The sequence below is a fragment of the Phragmites australis genome, chromosome 15, assembly GCF_958298935.1.
Source record: "Phragmites australis chromosome 15, lpPhrAust1.1, whole genome shotgun sequence".
In the NCBI taxonomy this organism is placed as follows: domain Eukaryota; kingdom Viridiplantae; phylum Streptophyta; class Magnoliopsida; order Poales; family Poaceae; genus Phragmites; species Phragmites australis.
In genome coordinates, this window is record NC_084935.1 from 545,477 (window position 1) to 560,417 (window position 14,941).

At 43.2% G+C, this 14,941-nt stretch overlaps 2 protein-coding genes across 3 annotated transcripts; one reads left to right on the forward strand and one right to left on the reverse strand.

Annotated features, from left to right (window-relative positions):
* Positions 1-3: 3 nt before the first annotated feature.
* Positions 4-4,388, reverse strand: LOC133892948 (family of serine hydrolases 3-like). Its single transcript, XM_062333935.1, has 8 exons — positions 4,225-4,388; positions 2,912-3,282; positions 2,200-2,340; positions 2,020-2,112; positions 1,728-1,826; positions 1,056-1,097; positions 519-750; positions 4-391 (listed from the first exon to the last, which is right to left on the reverse strand). Exons 1-8 carry the CDS (start codon positions 4,298-4,300, stop codon positions 231-233), a joined length of 1,215 nt encoding a protein of 404 aa, XP_062189919.1. The 5' UTR covers positions 4,301-4,388; the 3' UTR covers positions 4-230.
* Positions 4,389-10,813: 6,425 nt separating this feature from the next.
* LOC133891963 (rhodanese-like/PpiC domain-containing protein 12, chloroplastic) lies at positions 10,814-14,818 on the forward strand. Of its 2 annotated transcripts, XM_062332686.1 has the most exons (8): positions 10,822-11,509; positions 12,000-12,122; positions 12,281-12,372; positions 12,939-13,039; positions 13,110-13,220; positions 13,970-14,078; positions 14,364-14,414; positions 14,557-14,818. In XM_062332686.1, exons 1-8 carry the CDS (start codon positions 10,858-10,860, stop codon positions 14,635-14,637), a joined length of 1,320 nt encoding a protein of 439 aa, XP_062188670.1. In that variant the 5' UTR covers positions 10,822-10,857; the 3' UTR covers positions 14,638-14,818. The 2 variants fall into 2 exon arrangements, with proteins under 2 accessions (XP_062188671.1, XP_062188670.1); XM_062332687.1 differs by lacking the exons at positions 13,970-14,078; positions 14,364-14,414; positions 14,557-14,818 and adding an exon at positions 13,872-13,962 and having other exon boundaries at positions 10,814-11,509.
* The last annotated feature ends 123 nt before the right edge of the window (positions 14,819-14,941 follow it).

Below are 14,941 nucleotides of genomic sequence, written 5' to 3' on the forward strand. Positions count from 1 at the left end.
ACGTTACACTGAATGTCTAAATCCATTTGTTTCAATTGTAACTTCAGAGGATGAATTATTCTTTTTGCCGATAGGATGCACATGTGGACAAACAAGTTCCATGAGCTACTCTGGTTCTGGATAAAGTGCCAGCAACCACAACCATACAGCGGGTGTACTTTTTTTTCTTCTAGAAAACACAGGAGAAATGCGTATCTCTTTGTATTAAGACCATGATGCGGCGAGCATACTCAAGCAGCAACTTGTTTCACCAGCCTTTCTGCTGGTTCAGCACCAGTATTTTCCTTATCAGATGATTTCTCTGAATCTAAGGCCTTGGGACCGTCTGCATTCGTGAGGTCTTCCAGGATGCTTGAACTCCATTCAGAAAGCTGCTTCACAGACGCATCATCTGCAAAAGAATATCGTTATATCAGCTGGAAAGCACAAAACATAAACATGGTAACCGAGTGAAAAGCAAGCAGCTTATGCTGATTCCACAGCATAAATTGAATAGAACAATTGGGAAGAGTGCGAACCAAGCCTAGGGACAGTGTGGCCCTGGGGATGCCTTATGATGAGAGGGTCATCAAAGGCAGAAGCCAGCTCCTCAGAGGGTACTTTGAGCCAGTCCCTTTCTCCAATAAAATGCACTGATTTCACGCTGATCGGGTCCTTGTAAGCAACATTGCAGATGCTTGGGTCCCGGAACTTGCTCCCAGATATTGAGACCATGAATTTAATTGGTGGATGATCACTCAACACCTTGCCCTGAATCGTTCAGATTTGTTAGAATTCACATGGGATCACAAATTGCATATGGTTAGGATGACATATTCCATATAACAAATTTTCCTTCTTAAGTTTCTATGTTCTAGTAAGTGAAAGTAAAATTAACATTTTTTATATGCTACCGGGAGGGGGCTGAGATTTCTATGGTTATTTACTGGCCAAAAATGAGAGCATTATGTCAGTCGATTTATAAATATTCACAAATACAGAGCACTGTTTTTTGTTCCTGTGTGCTGTCTCAAGAACTTAACTAAATTTTTGAAGAACTTAGGAGTAGAATTTACCTGTGCTTGGTAGCCTATCAGAAGGGCTGAAAGTGTTGCTCCCTGAAAAGAGAAAAAATAATAGATGAGCTGCAAGACACGACTGGATTGTTCAACACGGAGAAAAGATTCACGTTCAAAGACAACCCCAGCATTGCTCGGTAACTCAGAACTGATTAAAAACTAACAAACACAGTTCAATACATATCTCTTTGGCTTTCATATGCAAGTGGGTCTCTATAAAAGTGCCTGTGCTTATAATCCAATTCAACATGCATTTCTTGGCTTTTTTATGCAAGTGGGTCTTCATAGAAGTTCCTGTGCTTATAATCCCAGCAGAAGTGCCGAATTTGTTGCACCTTGGAGACAGAGAATGTACGAGATTAATTGCAAGGCATGACTGGGTTTCAACTCACACAGAAATAGGTTCAGGAGGAACTTGAAAATCCCACGTTGCTCAGTACGCTGTTAGTCAATTAAAAAAAATATTACAGCAACTCAAAAGGTGACAGTTCAATGTACTTCTCTTGGATTTAATCAATCCATATGCAAGTGTTTGGGCCTAAATTTCTAGTTTGCATACAGATAACAACTCACATACTAATGTATCTCCGAAATTATGACTCAATTTTCTCAGAAAAAAATATTCAACTCTCTAATGATTGAATAAGTTTCGCAGATTTCAATTTTTACCTGAGAGAATCCAAGCAGGCCGTCAAAAGGTCCATTTTTCACCATGTAATCGCATAGATATGAAATGCACTCATCCAGATTTGTGTATTCAGTGAATTCCTGTGTAGGAAAACATGCAAAAACAAGATTTTTAGCACAAGATTAGGAAAAGGTGTTGGATGATAGGATGGTGACATATATAACAACAAAAGGCTGAAGGCACTGAGTATGTTAGGATGATGAAATATAACAGAGATCTCAGGATGCCATGGGAAGTGTCGATTACAGTTTGGGTTCTATCTGAAGCAGTTACCTTGTTGAACTGGAACCACTCAAAGTACGGTGGTGGAAATATGCCCTCTATCTCCGACTTCCCACCAGCTGGGAAGATGCCATCAGGGAATACCTGAAAATCAGAAAAAAGATATGCTCAAGTGCAAACCAAAGCGAAAGGCGAAACAATTAAATCAGATCTATGAATCCTAGGCAGAACCATGTCAAATTGCTGGAAAATTGATGGGTGCCATTTGCTGATCTGCTTCTTCAAGAAACTCCCGCTTGTCCGGAAGCCATGCAGGCACAGCACCTTAGCTTTCTTGTCCTGCTCCATCTCCAAAGGCCCAAGCAGAGCATGAATTCAGACAAACACAAGAAAGTTTAGGCCTTAATAAGGCCAGGAGGACATGTGGTAGCTGGTACCTACCACTCAAAGGCCGCATGTTACTATCATCCAACAATAAATAGTTGAACCTACCCAGCGACACAAAAAGAAAAGACTGTATTTTGGTTTTGCTAAATTTCACATTTAGTTCACAGTATGCATCTTAAACAAAACAATCTATCTCTGCAGTTCGGAATAAATTTTCACTGAAGCACAGACAGCATCTGTCAATTGAACAAAATATCATGGCAATAAAAACAACTGGCCATCCATCGATACTGACAGAGTCAAGATGGGACAAAATATAACTACATGAGTCCAACTGCAATCAGAACACACAGGGAGGGCAAGCATTACATGTTCACATAAAACACAAGTGATCTGAAAACACACTGGAGAGAAGAATGTAACAAGAACATCACTGCCCTTTTAGCAACTACAGCTAATAGAATGTTCTGCTGGAAGTTGATGAAATAAGAGTTGCATCTTGACTAATATGCAATGCACAATCTTCTTCGCCTTCAGATAATGGTTTGATGGCTCACTTGGCCATCATAACCTTGACAAACTCCTCATAGTTGATCTGACCATCACCATCAACATCAGCCTCACGGATCATCTCGTCCACCTCCTCATCAGTTAGCTTCTCACCAAGATTTGTCATGACATGGCGGAGCTCGGCGGCAGAGATGAAGCCATTTTGGTCCTTGTCAAATACCCGGAAGGCCTCCTTGAGCTCTTCCTCTGAGTCAGTGTCCTTCATCTTGCGAGCCATAAGGTTGAGAAACTCTGGAAAATCAATGGTGCCATTGCCATCAGCATCGACCTCATTGATCATGTCCTGGAGCTCAGCCTCTGTTGGGTTCTGCCCGAGTGAACGCATGACAGTTCCCAGCTCCTTGGTTGTGATGCAACCTGAACAAGATACGCACAACCAATTCCAGGATCAATTACTAAACAGTGAACTCTATGTAATAATTCATTACACTTCAAATTAGGAAATATCAACTTATGAGGACGGACTATAGCAGTCAAAAAATTGCCAATGATTTCCAAGAAAACTTTGCCATGCTATGTGGAAAGCATGGTCAATCGTCGACTTTTAACACAACATCAATACATGGCAAAGAAAATCCAGTCAATCAGGGTGCTAAATGTTACCGTCTTCTAACAGAAACCAGTCCACGTTTTTTTCTCGTTCAACTATACGTCATAGTATGGACTATGGAGAACGGAAACAAGGCACTCACACAAAATAAAGCAGTTATTGGTTGAAGCTGGATCATATAATTACTTACATAAATAAACTGAATGCATTTTTTTTAACCCTCTCCACTCTGCAGTCAACCTGGAGCATATAAAGCCTTAACTGAAAAAAATGCAGTAGCAATCAAGCTGCTGCAACCGCATCGGCTACAGCGCACGGTCAACAAGTAGGACTGGCTCAAAGTTAAAATTTTCCCCAAATAATTCATCAAGATAAAACGTCGAAATGCCTCTACGGATACTGTTCGGAATTCAGGTAAATCTAACGCGGCGAAACACGTTGTGAAACACAGGATTCAAAAGGATCCAAATAAACAGAAGGCGACGAGATGCCATTGCCCGTGACAAAATGGTCAACCCAGCAGATAAGCCTTCCGTCCACATCGCCGATTCTCCACTAGGTGCACAAGACAGCGACCCCCCGACAGCCCGACTCGGTCCAGATCCGGGTCGGATCTACCGCCCGGCGAAACAGAGCTACGACAAAGCCACTACGCAGTCAGTCGCCCGCATCCCACTCGTGCAACTCCCCGGAGATCCGATCCCGACGGAGAGGAACAGAAAGGGGAGGAGGAGGAGGGAGAATCTTACCATCCCCGTCCTTGTCGAAGAGGCTGAAGGCCTCCTTGAACTCGGCGATCTGGTCGTCGGTGAGCTGATCCGCCATGCGCGCTTGCTTCTCCGGTGGTGGTGGGAGGCGCCGCGGCGGAGGGGAGCGGAGAGGAAGGAGAGGCCCGGAGCGTTCTGCGTCCGCTGGAATTTTCCTCCCTCGGATTTATAGACGTGGCCGTCATTTTCGGCACGCCGAAATCCCCAAACTACCCCGGGACATTTTTCTTTTTGGAAATCCATTATTTTTATTTCTTTTTTCCGGGGAAAATACATTGTTTTTCACATGATACACATATCTAAACTATAAAGCCATGAATGTGTTTGGTGTTGAGCATCCTATCCAATGTCTCCAAATCGAATCTAACGTCTCCTTATGTGTTATGTCTGATCTGTGGTATGTCTCCCTGCATATTCACGTATAGAAAGAATTGATCATGTTCGTGTATAAAAATAAAAATTATATTCGTGTATGGAAATGATTGATCATGTTAATCACAAAACGTTGATAGTGGTGATCTACCCCTCACTCACATATCCGTATATGAAAATAATTAATCCCGATCACGTATGAAAATAATCAATTATGTCCGCATATGAAAATAATGATTTGGATTGACACAATTGTACTTACTATCTCTTTCTAATCTTGTAATAGTTCATGGGTCTGTTTGTTTAAATCTATTCTCCATCACGTGATCATGTAATCATTTTTAATTGGATTCACACAATTATTTCTTGTGTGATAGCTAATGACATTTATGGCAGCTCATCATTGTTCTCCGAGAAGATTGAAGGCGGACTGGAGTCCATGGGGGAAGCGTCTCACCTCCCGCTAAAAGTATCGAATGACCCAGGATAGGAGATGAATTGGGTCCTTTGGACTGGATCGAACGATCAAATTTGATAATCAAAGTAAATACAGGAAAGTAAAGAAATAGGTAAGAATGCATCGAATTTTTTTCTGATATATCAAGGAGTTGGTACTCTTCTATAATCTTCGTTAGAGCATCCACTAGGATATTACTCTCCCTTAAGTTACCAAGACTCAAGTACTTCTTAATGATAGCCATTTCTCCATATCTGGATTGGCGAGCTTCAAACTATACACAAAGCTTCCTCTTAGGGCTACTACAAGAACTCTAAGAACTCATCAAGACATCTCTAATCACCAAGAGCGGCTAGGTATTGTCAATCAGCAAAAGTGATAAGCCAATAACTTCACTTGACCCAAATTAAGTCTATGACTACAACTAGATACACACTTGCTACCTCTGAAAATTCTATAAGATAAAAACTCTAAACATGACTATGATTTTGGAATTTGGCGTACACATAGTATTTTCATCTTGTACAATTTATTAACAAATTGGGTAAATGGAACATTTAAGAGCCCCTTTGAGTAAAACAATGTAGCTTGCATATATTTACAGCATTAAAGTAGCAGCTAAGCGTCTTGAACACCAATCATCAATGTCAATATAAAGATGTCTCCTTTATTAAAGTTCAAGAGAAATTTTGCTACAAAAATTTCCCTAAACCCTATCCCAGACCAGATGCAAGTACTACTTAATGGACTTAGGACTTATATTTGGAATCAAAGGAGGTATTTTTATAATAAAATTTATTTCATCTTCTATCATGAGAAGCACACACTGGAAGCAAGTATTATTGCCGCATCACACGAGAGATCGTGTGGCCATTTTGGTAACATGCACGCTGCTCCATTAGACCATCTTTACTGGTTTCTTTTTGCAGGTCCTATTTTTTTTAAAGGATTCTTGTTTACTCCAGTAAACCAACGGCTTTCCTTTACGGTTTACTCCGTGAAAAGATTTTCTCTCTCATTCCTCTTTACCCTAGGATTCTCTCTCCTTTCTATTTACATTCCTTCCGAATGAAAGCTATTGAAGATGAGTAAAAACAAAAAAAATGAAACTGAGGAGGGGAATCAGGAAGATAACGAAATAAATAGAATATGGTTAGAGATGTTCTTAAGCCTAGGTGTGACTTTTTGGGGACGATACAAACATATGGGGTCATAAAGCTAAGGAATCTATATTTCTTATAAAATACACGAGTTATGATAGATCTGATCGATTGAACTGCACTGTTTATTCATGCTGATCAAACGATTATCGTGCAAAGTTAGATCCATTTCTCCTTTTAAAACTATATTTAACCTCTCATTATTTGTCTTCACTACTTAGAAGTCAAATATTTGCCTTCCATACATTTCAAAAGTGCATTCACTCTCCGATTATTTGCCTTCTATACCTAGACGTCAAATATTTATCTTCCATATATTTCAAAAACACATTTAATCTCTAATTATTTGCCTTTCATATCAAGACGTTCAGTATTTCTTGGATTGATTACACGTGTGTGAAACACGTTTGTACTTGCTAGTTTTTTATAATAGACGGTTTTGTTGACATTTTTCAAATGAGGGAAAAGATGCATATAGCCCCCACGCGGAATGCCAAGATTGTAATCAGTTTTGGCAGTTATCAAAAGGACCCCTTGTCTTGCAAGTTTTTGCATTCTGGAACGTGCTATGGATTTGGCACGTCTGCTTCTCATGGGCCTTGATCTTCTACTATATCAATTTTCATAGATCAATCCTCTTTCATAAGCATCGAATCATTTTTTAAGCAAAAAACCGTCACAGATTTGTAAATCTTCTGTTCGAGCCAGCCACATAGTAGCTTTCAGATCAGTCAGTGAACACTAGCAAATAAATAAATGAGCTTCAAAGGTTTGCAAACCAAACATCTTCAGATGCTCTCAGAATTCAGAATTATCATCATCCCGAAAAATATTAAGGATCAGAATTGCTAATAAGCTCTGACGACTAAATATTCATATGGATTTGTACCACCTCTTTAGGTCATCAAATCTATCAAGGAAGCAGGACATGCTTCTACAAATATTCAAAAATGGCGTTGCGCTACTTCTTAGCAACATCGCTCAATGGCCTTGTATAGGACGCATGTCACATACTTGGAGCGGAACCTATGAGTGTAGCCGAGAGCCGCCAGGGGTTGCGCGCCCCAGCCCTTCTCAATGTAAAGGTGGTTAAGGACAACGCGATGTGGCCTCGCGCAACCTTCGTCGGAACTCCATGAATTGAGCACGTCGAGGTAGAGTTAGGCCGGCAACTGAAGAGGCTCCTTTGTGAGCTCCTTTTCATCGGGAGCCTGGAAGCCGTAGCTGGAGTCTGGGGAGGGTGGAGCCATGAGCTTAGATACTGTTGGAGGATGAACTCCTCAAGCAGGGATTCAGAGGGACTCCTTTGAGATTCGGTCGGGGGATGATTCTGAATCTGTTTCGCGGGTGAAATAAATGGGTGTAAATACAATGTAGGTGGAATGGAATGATCGGATGCAGAAGTAGTAAATGCACTGGAGGTTTTTAGACAGGTTCGGGCCGCACTGAGCGTAACACCGTACTCCTGTGTGTATGCTATAAACGCTCTGGGAATGTCTCTCAGAGATGTTGCTGGTTATAAGAATATTGGTCTAGCCTAGAGCTTCGGGTTCCTTGTTCTTCGGTGATCTCAGCTTATATGCTTGTATTGAGACTCTGTCTTCTTCCTCGGCTTCATGTCCTCAACCTTCTCCTTGTCTGTCTACTCGTCCCTTTCACAGGGGAGCCCGTCCCGCCTTAAATACCCACCGGGGCGGTAGCGTGCCCAGAAAGGGAGGGCGCGAGTTCCAAGGCACTATAAATGGAAAGCAACCATCATGGGCTGCTGCGCGAAGTGACAGGGAGGGTTGAAAACGCGCCTCCGTCCGGTCTGGTTCGTCATCATACCGTTCTGCAACGGGCGTCGCGGAGAGGGCCCACCGGGCAGCCACTGAACAGCCCGGCGTGCCCGCTCGGTCTTGTACACCTGACACAGCAGGGCGGCAGGCGGGGCACCTTGGGCTTCGCGATGCTATCCCGAGGCGCGCCGGATGTCCCGCGATGGGACCCGTGCATTAAATGTCCCTACGCCTCCATATCAGGTCATGGTAGGGACTGACACCGAGCGTGGCAGGAGCAGTTGAAAGTGACAGGCCACGCGACCTCTTAAATGCGGTATCGGGCCTTTCACTGGTTGACATCTCACCGCTGGACCTCTGTGGGGGCCACCGGCGAAGGACTTCTTAGGCCGTTAGGGAAACGAGTGCTCGGGGGTCACTGTTCACAGCCCCGAGCACTCTCTCCCGGATATACCCTTTCTTGGTCCTCGGGGAACCGGGTGCTCGAGAATCACTGTTCACGGCCCCGAGCACTCTCTCCCAGAATTGGCTGTTCGGGTCATCGGGGAACCGAGTGCTCGGGGGCCACTGTTCACGGCCCCGAGTACTCTCTCCCGGAACTAATTTTCTTGGATCCTCGGAGTACTCAGGTGCTCGGGGGCCACTGTTCGCCGCCCCGAGCACCCCCTTCCCGGTACTTGACTTTTTTGGTCGTCGGGGGACTTGAGTACTCGAGGGCCACTGTTCACGGTCCCAAGCACTCTTTTCCCGGTATTTGGTCTTCTCGGGTCATCGGGGAACTCAGGTACTCGGGGACCACTGTTCATGGCCCCGAGCACCCTCTCTCGGGACTTAGTCTTCTCGTACCTCGCGGAGATGACCCCCGTAGGAGGGCGCCACGTGACAAACTACTGATCTGGCCTCGGGACTCGAGGACCCCTGGTTCCTGTGACAACGACAGATACACTTTTCATGCTTTCTGGAATAAAATCCTGCATGACAGAATGAAGAGTAAGTTCATATGCATCGGACAACTCATTTGCAGCAAGGAGTACGAGGGACGATGTAGTGAGTAGTCGACTTTACATGGTAAGACAGAAACCATGCATAGAGATGATCTCTTCGTAACTCTGTCTCCTTTTCTTACAACACCCTAGAAGTCTAAGTTGGATCTTACAATCCCATAATGAAGAGAGAACCACCAAACAACGATTGTTAAAGTCAGTTAATTGATTCGTAACAATCAGCAATGGATGGCTCCAATAATACTTCTAGACAACTGGACTTGACCGGCTTTTATCATTTAAAATGCATAACTGAAAATCTTCCAAGTACATTCATTTCCATATGCATTCTGCCTGATTTCATGTGTTTCGAGTGTGTGTTTGATCTATATAAACACTCACCAGCATGTTACGATATTTCGTATGAAAGGGAGAATACTTACATAGACATCTATAAGGTTCACAACATGACCCATGTTGTCAGTTCCGTAGGGAAGATCGGGTATAAATCTTCTTTCTCCATCTACAATGAACCTATAACGGTGAACTCCAGATGAAAGCATCAATAGAATGGTGTGATCTTTTCCAGATTTTTCAACGGGTTTCCTGCGATGCATATCGTGCCAGAACTAAGACATTTATATCGTTAAGTTTCAGTTTCAGGGAAAATAGAATGGAATGTGTGTCTTTTACCTGTCTGATGAATGTACTTTGATGCCCAATTGTCCCATGATCCTTCGACATAGATATTTTTCCCTCCAAAAGTCCAAGTAAGCAAAGTAGGAATTTTCTTTTGAGGTGGGTCGTCAGAATCCCCATGTTGTTCATGCATCAATATCTAGTTGAACACTGGAGGTACTTCGGCAGCTCTTTGCAATGGGGTTACTGGACTCTGCAATATGAAATATATCAATGCCTTTACCAATATATTTATATCAACTGGAGAACCATGCATAAGATGAGCTAGACTGCTTACATCCAAACATGCATTAGGCAGGCCTTGAGGACGTTGGTTAATAATTAACAGATATAGTTAGCCGTATTGTTCTACCAAAATCAGAATAAAACAGTTATCAATGTGCACCGTCAAATCTCATATATTGTATTCTTATGTTGGTTACGATCTCGACCAACAAACCGAGATGACAGTGGGGCCTTGGACCCACCATGACTCACGCGCGAGCTAACAAATGCGCTTGATCATCATTCTCGAGTCGCTAGCGCCACAATAAAAAGAGGAGCCAGCCACCCACGATCGTCTTAGATCGATCGTGAAGTGAGACTCAGCCTGACACCTCAAAACCCTAAAAATACGATATTGCCACGACTCGAAGATCGTCACCGCAGCTGGAAGATCCCGTCGTTTATCCTACACCGACACTGACGTGTGACTGTACCGACCCATACTGATCCTTGCTGCTGCTCCTCCCCAAGTGACCGAGATCATCACGAATTCATGGTGGCATCACCAAACTCACGCTAGCTCACATAATTCCGTATCAGTCTAAGTGTTCATGTGATTAGGTTAAGTGACCCATGTCAGTTTAGATTAGATTAGAGCATTTCACAATTTGCACTAAATAACTTGATATGTTTCTTATATGGTATCGTTATGTCAATAATATGTAAATTCAGATCTTATATATTATCCTCACAACATATAATATAGAAAAACTAAACAGTTATTCATCCATATCTCAGCATGTTATGCCATCCGTACTACTACTGTTAGTACCTATAAAAGATAATAAGGTTGCTTTTACCCAACCAAAAGGTTAGAATACACATTGCAAAGATATCGTACCACTGATCCTAGCAAAATCGATGCGCGGGGATTACAACGTGATCTGACCTGGGGCACGAACATGCGCGGCGAATGCGGCCGCGGGGGGCTCCCCGGCGGTGACCCTCCCCGGCCGCCGCCTCCGACGTATGACGCGCGGTTGCCGCCGCGGGAGCCCTCGTCCATGTCGGCGTCGGCGATGTCGTCCACCCTGCCGCTCGCGTTGCCCATCTCCAACGTCCACGCACGCAGGAGGCGCAGCGGAATCGCCAGTCGCGATGTGTGCCGCCCCTGCTATCGCGGTGGTGCTGGTGCGGAACGGGAGTGCGGGCGCGTCAGGAGGAGGAAGGAGAGGAGCCCACAAAAGCTAATGGCCCACGAAGAAACAGAGCCCGGCCTTCTTCTTCCTCCTCCTCCTCGCCCACAAGTCCAACCGAACGAAAGCCAGACCATCCAACTCCCAACAAATCCTTCCCCCTTCCTCGGCACGGCAGCGACAGCGAGCGAGCGACCAGCCATGCTTGGTCTTCGAGCCCGCGCTGCGGCGCGGCTTCCGTGCCCCTCGCCATCTCCCTACTCGGCTGCCACGGCCAGGTTCACGCGCCTCTCCCCCCTCGCGCCTCTGTCGTCTGCATCGCCGCCGCCGAGGACTCCGCGGCCCTCCCTCTCCACCAGGTGGCGCCTGCCCATGCGTCCCGGGGGCACTGGCAGCTACTCCAGGCCGACTACCAGGGGTGAGTGAGGGGCGTTTCTGGAGTGTCGGTGATCGATTAGCGAGAGAGTTTACTCTCTCGGCCATGTTCTCGCCTAGGGGTGTTGTTTTTGGTGAACTGATGAGCTTTCTAGCGCTACGATTACAATCCAGATTCTGTAATATCTTTGCATGTGCCATCGGTACGAACTTTCTAAAGCTGTGAATGAAAACTTTATGTCTACTTGTTAAGGATTCTTTTGCTTCTGGGGCTTGTTCCGAATGATTATGTACAGCTAGTTTTGCCAATTCGTACGTCTGAGCACATTCATGTTCAGAAAAGTAGTCAATTTGTCACTTGGTTTTAGGGAAATCAGTTAGCACTTTGTTTGATTGTGTAGTTCATCAGGATTTTGCTATCTTATACTCAACAACACTTGGTGGAAATGAATTATTCAATTATCTAATGCATTTGTGGTGCTTACTACTCACATGGTAGAATTGAGTGACTGAAACAAGTCTTTGCTGCATAGTTTTTTGCACTGCTGCCAGCAGTCCACCGAGAGAGGGGAAGGAGTTGCTAGTTCAGCATCTGCTTGTTGGTGAAAAGGATGTCAGGCTTTTGGTCGATCTTGAAAAGAGCATCATCGCAGGAGGTACCATGATACCATCTGATTGCTCAAACTGCTGTTATTTGTACTTTTGATGATCTAGTTTTCATTGTGATATTTAATGTACCCCACTTATCTACAGAAATCCGGTTGTTTCCGAATATATGCACTTACAATGAAAATGCCATTCTTGTATATTTCAGGGGCAGACTTGAGTGATTTAGCTGTCGTGCATTCCTTGTGTCCATCAAAAGAAAATGGTGGTATGCTTGGGTGGGTTCGAAGGGGACAGATGGTACATACTAGAAAACAGTGTTCTTGTAGCTTTTACATATTTTCATTGTTCAAATAAGCTAATAATGTACCTAATTGTACAGCTGAAACTGACTCACTGGTTTAGCTGAGCAGTGATCATAAAATACCGGATTCACTTGAAAGTTCTATGCTTTATAGTACATTGTTTTGGGCTAGATGGCTAGTGTTAAATTCTACCACGACTTCTGTGGTGGATGTTACTGCATCCTTGCAACATGTCAAGTGTAATCAACAGCGTCAATTGATAAACAAGAAAAATGTAAAAGTGATTGTTTTGGTGTTTTTACTGCGTTCTTCCATGCTTTGTGGGAGAAAGGAAGCCTTGCCGCAAGTTTATTTCTTCTTATCGAACACATTTGTACTTGGATGTAAGTACTTCATCAGTCTAATTAACTGAGGCTTCTACCCACATACACACCTAAATCCATGTGCAACTGAATCATCTATCTAGGGCTCTAGGCTTTCATCCATTCATCTATCCCGCCATTTTATTTTTGTGCACAGTTTGTTCAGTAGTAGTTGAATGTTCTAACTTGAATTGAGCAGGTACCAGAATTTGAGGAAGCAGCATTTGGTGCTCCTTTGAACAAAGTAGTGCGATGTACGACAAAATTTGGATGGCATTTATTGCAAGTTCTCGCTGAGAGGTAGATAGTTCTAATGAAGGAAATTTTGATCAAATGAATAGCAACTAATATCTTCTTTACCAAATGTCAGGGATCAATGCATACTGCAAGACATTGAACCAGAGGAGCTTCACACAAAAATGCAAGATCCTAGTTTTGTTGAAGAAGCTCAATTGATTGATGTTCGGGAGCCTGATGAAGTGTGAGATTCTCTGCCATTGTACCTAATGATAATCAAAATAACATGTCGCCCATGATTAGTTCCTTGTCTCCGTACACAAAGATGCATGACCTTTTGTTGAATGCGAGATGTGAATTCATGAATGAGGATGCAAGATATTCCTTTATTTTTGCATTTTTATCATAAGAAGAATAAATCTTGCAAAGACAGGGTCATAGTCTTGACTGATAACAGCCTACAGGGTCATAGTCTTGACTGATAACAGCCATAATCTTAACTTCATAATCTTAACTTTTCACGAAAAGATGACAGGGTCTTGTCCCCATCTTTTGAGAGTTTGATCCTGACATTGCCATGGTCTCAATGGATAATGCACTGAACCATGTGATGCAAAACTGGTCACTAATTACAGACTATGCAATCTTTGCTGTGGTTCCCAAAAACACTTTTGTATACTATCAGGCTAAAGCTGTTAAAACGATCACACATGGTTTTCAGCCTTATTCTATGAGCTTACAGAGTATGTTAATACCCTCACACTTGCAACACACTGATTTTATAAATTTTAGAGGAAGCTTTAATTCCCTCACACTTACAGCACCCCAATACGTGTAGAGTTTCTTAATTCAGCTCGTATATTTCCTGGAGTTTTGAAAATTCTTGCATTCCCAGGTATACTACTGTGACGACCCAGTTCAGTGTAGTTACTTTTCCTATTTTTCACTTATTCCCATGGAGTCGATGCTGAATTGTTACTTCTTGCACGGCAGGGCTAAAGCTTCCCTCCCGGGCTTTAAAGTTCTACCCCTACGCCAATTTGGGACCTGGGGACCAGTTATGACAGATGAATTTAATCCTCAGAAGGACACTTATGTTCTGGTAACCTCATTGCCATGAAACTTGCTGCCAGTATGCTTGTGTTGTGTAAATGCCAATGACCTAGTGGATAAAGAATATATATTTGCATCCTTGAAGCTCCAGTACTTCACCTGTTGAAACTTATTCTTTTTTAAGAAAAATAAAAATCATAAGTACTTTGTACAGATCAAGATTGAGTTGGTTAAATGGTTCTGTAAAAAATAGCGATGAACGCCTTGTTGCTACGCACATTCGAGACGCGCACAATGCCACTTTATAACCCTTTGCCTTTTGCTTTTGTTTCAGTGCCACCATGGCATGCGCTCAATGCAGGTGGCTAAATGGCTGCAGTCTCAGGTAACTGAAGTTCTCCCATAACTCCTGGAAAAGGATGTTCCTACTTTTCTGTGGATACACAAATAATATTTGTTTGTAACCCTCTTTTTCCCTGTGTAGAGTCTTAATACCATCCTCTGATATGAGCTCCATGATTTTGCAGGGTTTCGGAAAAGTCTATAATGTCACGGGTGGAATTCACGCCTACGCCGTTAAAGCCGACTCCTCCGTCCCGACTTACTAGCAGTGATAGCCAATCCGTCGCTGGAGACTGTTTAAAAGCATGCTCAATTTGGCAATGGTTTTGACGGATGCCAGAATTCAGATCTCAATTTTATTTCTGGAACTGCTTGAGGCATTTTTGAGAAAATGTATGCATACGACTATTTTTCTGAAAATAGATAAATACATGAGAAATTGCCTTTTGGACCAACCTCGTCAGAAAATTTCCATTCTGAACGTATCGTAGTACAGTATTCTTTACTTTGTCACCAAATCCAGGCAAAAGTGCAAATAAAAAGGCGTTAAAAATGCTGAGGTGAGCATAA